Raw genomic sequence first — 6,983 nt, forward strand, 5'->3', positions numbered from 1 at the left:
TTGATTGATAAGTTTAAATAAAATAAAAAATACTATTATATTTACGACATTCACACTTATACAGATTTATTAATACGCCAATTTATCATATTAATAAATAAGTAAAGTAAAATAATTTAGAAGCAATTTCAGCTTATAAACGAACTCCACAAATGATAACCATACTCATAATCTGTAGAGAATATTTACTGTTATGAATAAAAAAATGCCGTTCCAATTTCTGTTTCAACAACTCTTTTTAAAATTTTATCGTATGTCAAAGGAAAATATTTGCAGTCCATTGGATCAAAGTACCGTATTTACAATAAACATTTATATGAAATATTTTATCACTCAATTAATCTCTCCACACAAATCGTGTTTACTAACCACATTCGGCATTCAAAAGGCATGTTTGTATTGAATAAGCCATACATGGTAGTAAACCAGTTTATCTTGACCCCTCGATATACAATTATTAATTGTATTGCATAAGCGATAAGGGCTATTTGATTTGGTTAATTATAAAGGTTACCTTTGATGTTTGTATCTTTGGCTTAAATGAAACATATCAGTGGATAATTCAGATGGTTAATGTATGCCTGGTATGTGTATAGCTATTTGTTTATTGGGTACATCTACTATAGAATTAATAAACATACCGTTGTACATTATATAGTAGTGAATTTCCAAGAATGTTCATCAATGCGCTATATTTCATAAAAGCCTTAGGGGGTAGTTATTTTTCGGACCATGCTTACAAATTTGTCTTTGATGCGAAAATACTACTTTTTCGGAGATATAGATTTTGCTGTCTCATTTTAAGTGAATGATATACATCCAAATACTACAGTTTTCTTTCTTTTTCCGAAACTAGATATAATACTCTATTACATCCGAGAAATATATTTGATCCAATTAATATTTTCAATAGTTTTGGATAACATTTAAAAAGATTTTTAAATTAAATAATTTTCTAAATTGAAAACACTTCAATTTAGAAGATTGTTGTTGATATATTGATTCCTAATTTATTAAAGTTACTTAATAATTATAAGATTACATAATTATCTACTTGGTTAACATGAAACCGGTTACCGCAGAACATAATATCTGTTTGCAAACACTTCCTCGCCTCAGGCTCTAATTGACTAAGTGCTAGTAGGTACAGAATTAACCGCTATCATGTTTATTTATTCAATTATAAGATATATATATAGAATATTTGTGCGTTAAATACGTATATACGTACATACGTAATACAAGATATCGATTGAAAAACTAAGCCAATACATTTTTCACATTTCTGTTTACTAATTAGGTTTACAATAGATTCTTATTTTTAACCACAGGTTGTTTACCTGTTACAGCGCTCTATTTAATTAAATAAATTATGGATACCATGTGATTCCATGGATAAGGACAATTATCCTCTATTATCGTGAGAAAATCGGGATATCTCTGGTTGTCGAGGCGTGTACAACCATTTCTACAAGTTTTACTCTGATTAACCTTTAACCTTATTATATATCCTTGAGGCTCAAAATTCCAGTCAAAAGTCATTACTTGCACATTATACATGATAAGTTATGTGAATATATATGGTAACTTACAACTAATATCAAGCATAAATTCATAAAGCGCATAGTAACAATAATCCCTTACGAGTACTTATAATGTTAAAATCGGAATACGAGTACGCAAAACTACTTAGGTAATTAACTACTAATAAGCTACATTATAAAAGGAATACCATTTTAAAATTGGAACGAAAGCAGTACAATAACGTAAGTTACTAGGAGATCGAATACAGTTACCATTTGCTTCAAATTCATTGAAATAATCCTCCATATCGTGTAGCGAGGTGGTCGGACTTCTAAATAATCCAACGTGGTGAGAATCTGCTCACGGTAGGCATCTTCTTAAATGTTAATACATAAAAAACAAACATTGCATCAATAATTTAACATATTAACTGAAAAACAAGCTAAAAACTTAATATTTAACTTCCCTTACTTACGATATATATATCGCAGCCAACTAGCTTAGTTAGAAGTTCAATTAACAGCCTAGTCTCTTTACTAAGCAGCGTCGTTCAACCAGCGGCCTGAATTATGGCTGCGACATATATATCATATTCGTATTGGTTCATGGTCGTGGCTTATTAAGACATTTATAAACATAGTTCATATGTTTTTATGAAAATAGCTCAATATTAACTCAACTTAGAAGTAATCTAAAAACAATAAACAGTACAATAAAATATAAATGTTACCTTTGGATTGCATAAGTTCAGTGGAAATCAAAGACAGCAGCTGCTCGTACTCCTTTAGCGTCAGTTCAAGAAACAATGGGCCCAATAACAAGAGTAAAAAGTTAGTCGAGGAGATAATGAGAATTGACAAGGATATATCCCATGTGCCCTGAAACAGACTTAGACTTTAATGAAAGACATGTCAAAAACACCTCACAAATAGGCAGATTTTCATGATTTCTTGTAGAAAAATGTAATTAATAATAAATCATTAAATCACTCCACACTATACTAAGTTTTAGCAGCATTAGAGTTTTACACACAACAAATTAGTGTTGGCCAAGTGGATTGAGCGAGCTACTCTCACCAGTGAAAGGATTCGAACCGTGGTAGGTTCGAATCCAGGATGTGCACCAATACCCTTTTTTTATGTGCGCAGAAACAAATACAGAAATCAGTTTTTTTTATTAGTACAGTAATGAAATTTTCATTAAATATTTTAATTACATACTTTCCGAATAACTAACACGATGGCCGAATGTACATCAGCTAATAATGTCACAAAATAGTAAACCAGCTCCATGAATGCCTGAAATATGTTTAATCTAAAAATACAAATAATACCTGCATGCACAATTAATTAATGTGTATGAATATAATATACACATACATATATATAAAATATAGCTACTTTGTATGAATTATGGTCAATGGTCATGTAATCAATTTTTCTAATAATCTGTCATCTCAATAGAAAATTTTATAAAAGGAGTTTCAAAGTGGATCACGTAAAATCAGTACAATCACCGAGGCCTGACAGTGAAACATACAGAGGTCAGTGGTTTGATTTCATGCAAATGATATTTGTTACGACTTTCATAGATAAAAAGCCCCAGATGTCTTGTCTTCGTCTTGCTAGCCTTAAATATTATTGAAACAGTCGAAAAATATCATCCCATGCTCCATTGGAAATGATCTTCCAATTACATTAATTTAGTTAATTTACTTGTATTTTTTAATTTTTACCTGTACCTATAGCCTTGGATTCCGTTCAGAAAAAACAAATATTTGTTATGGAAACCAAACTACTATAACTGACCTGTAATCTACCTGTGACATAGTATGCTAAATGCATTAAAAATAAATGGTATGAAAATGGTTCACATTTATGTATTGTGAAAGCATTCACAATACATAAATATGAGGTATATTAGGTAGGATTATTACCTGCATAACTAGTATATTATATACATTTGTAACATTATTAAGCAGTGTTTTGTACAGATGTAAAAATTTCCTTAGACAAAACTGCTTTTCATCAAGATTTCCATGCATTAACTTTGAACTCATCCATTTGCGTAGAAATGCCATTCGTGACCACAACATCTCATATATCATAACTGAAGGTAAGTTAGATATAGTTTTTGAAATTTCCGCCATTTCATTTGCGAAGAATGGAATAAACCTTTGTTGTGACAAAATATGACCCGTAAAATTAAAACCACTTTTAATGACCATCAAAGTAATGTAAGCGACTAGACATACTGATTTAGGTTTTGTGAAATGAATAATATTGTCTATGGTCCTTATACCGGAATGAAATCTTGTAAAATACTCTTGTTTATTCCAAATAGCGAAACCTCCGTTTATAATTAGAAAAGAAAACAAATTAACATCATATTTAGCTTTGAGACTATCCGCTTCAAACCCAATTGAAAAGTAAACATAAGTAGATACGCTTATATAGACAACACAATAACATTTACATAAAAACTGAATAATTTTTGATGAAGAACACTCCCAATAATTACCCACAGCAAGACGAAAATATAATATACCCATTACTATAGACATTTTCATGATTTCTTATTTTTCCACTGGCTAACGATATAACAACTGTACAAGCAATTATCAAATGAATTTGAAAACCAAACTTGTTTATTATGATTGAAGACTTATCTGATATTTCCATCTATGATGAGGTGCACTTTCGTTATTAACAAATATAGTTTCATGTTAGTGTCCTCAATGCCTCAACAATAAAATACAAAAACAAAGAAAAAGTTAGAAAAAATTCATTTGTAAAAAAATAAACTTTAAAAAATCTGAAGGACTTGAAGAGTTGTGTCGTGACAGGTCTTAAGCCACACGATTTATAGTCATGGCTAGCAGTTTAAATATCATATCACAAGGAAATACACAAGGTGGTGGATTTCGTGTGCATGCGCACAAATACGCACACAAAATCCACCGCTCGAGGTATTTTTTTTATGTAAGGGCAATAGTATTAATTTTATGCCAGTTAATATGTACATAAATATATTAGGTCCTTACATATGAAATTGGCATTTTATCGTACTGGCCACTTTAATCACGATGTTCTCCTCTTTGGTAAGGAATTCCAAATTCAAATTTGTACAGATATTTACTCATGTATTTGTGCCTCGATGACCGTCATTCATTTGTTTTTTTCTGCTGTTTTTTTCTGTTTGCGTCACTCATTTTACAAAATGGAAAACTTAAAGTATCGCATTATTTACGAGTACGAGTTCCGCCTTGGCACTAGTGCTGCGGAAACGACTCGAAGGGTGAATGATGTGTATGGCGGTCATGTTGCAAAAGAAAACACAGTTCGTTTTTGGTTCTAACGTTTTCGTTCTGGAAATTTCGACCTGCAGAACAAGCCCCGTGGACGGCCTGAGACTCAAGTTGATAATGAAGCATTGAAGGCTATTATGGAAGCGGATCCATCGCAAACCACATCCGAGTTAGCTGCAAGCTGCGGTGTTAGTGATAAAACTGTTTAATCCACTTGAAGCAAATTGGGAAGATTAAAAAGCTTGAAAGGTGGGTACCTCACGAATTGACTGAAGCAAACCGGCAAACGCGCGTCGACTGCTGCGTTACATTACTGAACCGGCACAATAATGAAGGTATTTTAAACCGAATAACCTGTGATGAAAAATGGATTCTTTACGATAATCAGAAGCGCTCAGCGCAATGGTTGGATCCTGACCAGCCAGCCAAATCCTGCCCCAAGCGAAAATTAACCCCAAAAAAGTTACTTGTAAGCGTTTGGTGGACTAGTGCCGGTATTGTTCCTTGCATTTTTCTCAAATCTGGACAGACTATTACGGCTGATGTCTATTGTCAGCAATTGAAAACCATGATGGAAAAGCTAGCGGCTAAACAAACTAGGCTTGTCAATCGCTACACGCCACTGCTACTTCACGACAACGCTAGACCATACACTGCACAACAGACGGCTACCAAATTAGAAGAGCTTCAATTGGAATGTCTAAGACATCCTCCGTATTTCCCGGCTTGGTCCAACAGATTACCATTTTTTTCGAAATTTGGAAAACCTCTTGTAAAAAATGTAACTCAGTCAGTCCAGTCTCAGGGCAGTCTAAATCGCCTTCACAGATTTTATTGATTCCCGTCCGACTGTTTTTTTATATTAATATTTACTGGCTTCGGCATAAGACATGCAGCTCTGAGCCATTTTAACATTAATTTCTGTCTGTCTCAGAAACTCAGGACATAACTTATCTATCGCTGAATGAAACCCTTCGACTTCACACAATTCACAGTACAGAGGATCATTAATCGGACATATCACATGACACACCTGCAAGTTGACCTCCACAGTTATAACACATTGGAGTCTTAGAACGATATTGAACTTTGGTATGATCATGACGGCAGCATTTATCGCATTGTATCGTAGGATAAATATATATACAGGAAGAGCATTATAGCACAAGAAAAAATTCTATTTGGTAGAACTTGCCCATAAAATATTATTACAACTGATTCAGAAGGTTTCCAAGAAACCGAGTCATTATTTTTCATCTTGCACCTTGATTCAAACGTCTTATTTTAAGTATTTTAGGAATCTGTAATGGTGATTTGGTGCCGTGGTAGCTTTGGTGTTATTTGAATTTGCCGCGTTAAAGTCTTGAGAGATATGTGCATTTTCAGTGTCAGATGTTGATGGTTGAGAGGATGTGAACTATTATTATTTTGTGAGTGTGGAGAATGACGTGGATTGAGATATAGGTTTAGAAGTAACCTTTTTGATTAAAATTGACTCAATTTCTATATTGCATAATATTTTGCACTGACAATAATCACCACAAGAACCACTACCTTTTTCTTTCTTAATTTTCTCTAAGGAGTATTCTCGGAATTCAATTACGCGACAAACATAAAAGTGATTATATTCGCAGGAAAACCAAAATTATTGATGCTGAGCAATAGCCCTAAAACTTAAATGGGCAGGCCTCGTAGCCTGTTTTACAGAAGGCAGATGGTCTAAAGCAGTAACCGAATGGACTGGTCCAAAAGGAACAAAGGAAGACCAATTAAGCGATGGGCCGTCGGGATCGCGAGGGTAGCTGGAAGAAATTGGATGACGATGGCAAAAAATAAATTAGGATGGAAAAGTTGAAGGAGGCCTTCCCCCGGACAGTGGCCGCATCTTAGTTAAAATTGCAGTTCTATTTATTTTTATTAAATGTATGTCAATAAAATGTGGATGAATAAAGGCTTATTATTATTATTATTATTATTATTACCTGTAGTATTAGTATTTTGACGATTGACTTTATAAAGATTATGAGTACATTGCACAAATAAAACACAGTATAGTGACAATATTTTAATAATCCTTAAAAACAACTTTTCGAGACAATCAAAATGTGTTTAATTTCAAGTGAATATCAGCATAACCATAATTCAACAAGCA

At 33.0% G+C, this 6,983-nt stretch overlaps 1 protein-coding gene across 1 annotated transcript; it reads right to left on the reverse strand.

Annotated features, from left to right (window-relative positions):
• Window positions 1-1,736: 1,736 nt before the first annotated feature.
• Window positions 1,737-4,093, reverse strand: LOC123720898. Its single transcript, XM_045677734.1, has 4 exons — window positions 3,461-4,093; window positions 2,745-2,822; window positions 2,255-2,402; window positions 1,737-1,900 (listed from the first exon to the last, which is right to left on the reverse strand). The coding sequence occupies exons 1-4, from the start codon at window positions 4,091-4,093 to the stop codon at window positions 1,737-1,739; spliced, it is 1,023 nt and encodes a 340-aa protein (XP_045533690.1).
• Between the last annotated feature and the right edge of the window lie 2,890 nt (window positions 4,094-6,983).

This window comes from Pieris brassicae, chromosome 1, assembly GCF_905147105.1.
Source record: "Pieris brassicae chromosome 1, ilPieBrab1.1, whole genome shotgun sequence".
Lineage (NCBI taxonomy): Eukaryota > Metazoa > Arthropoda > Insecta > Lepidoptera > Pieridae > Pieris > Pieris brassicae.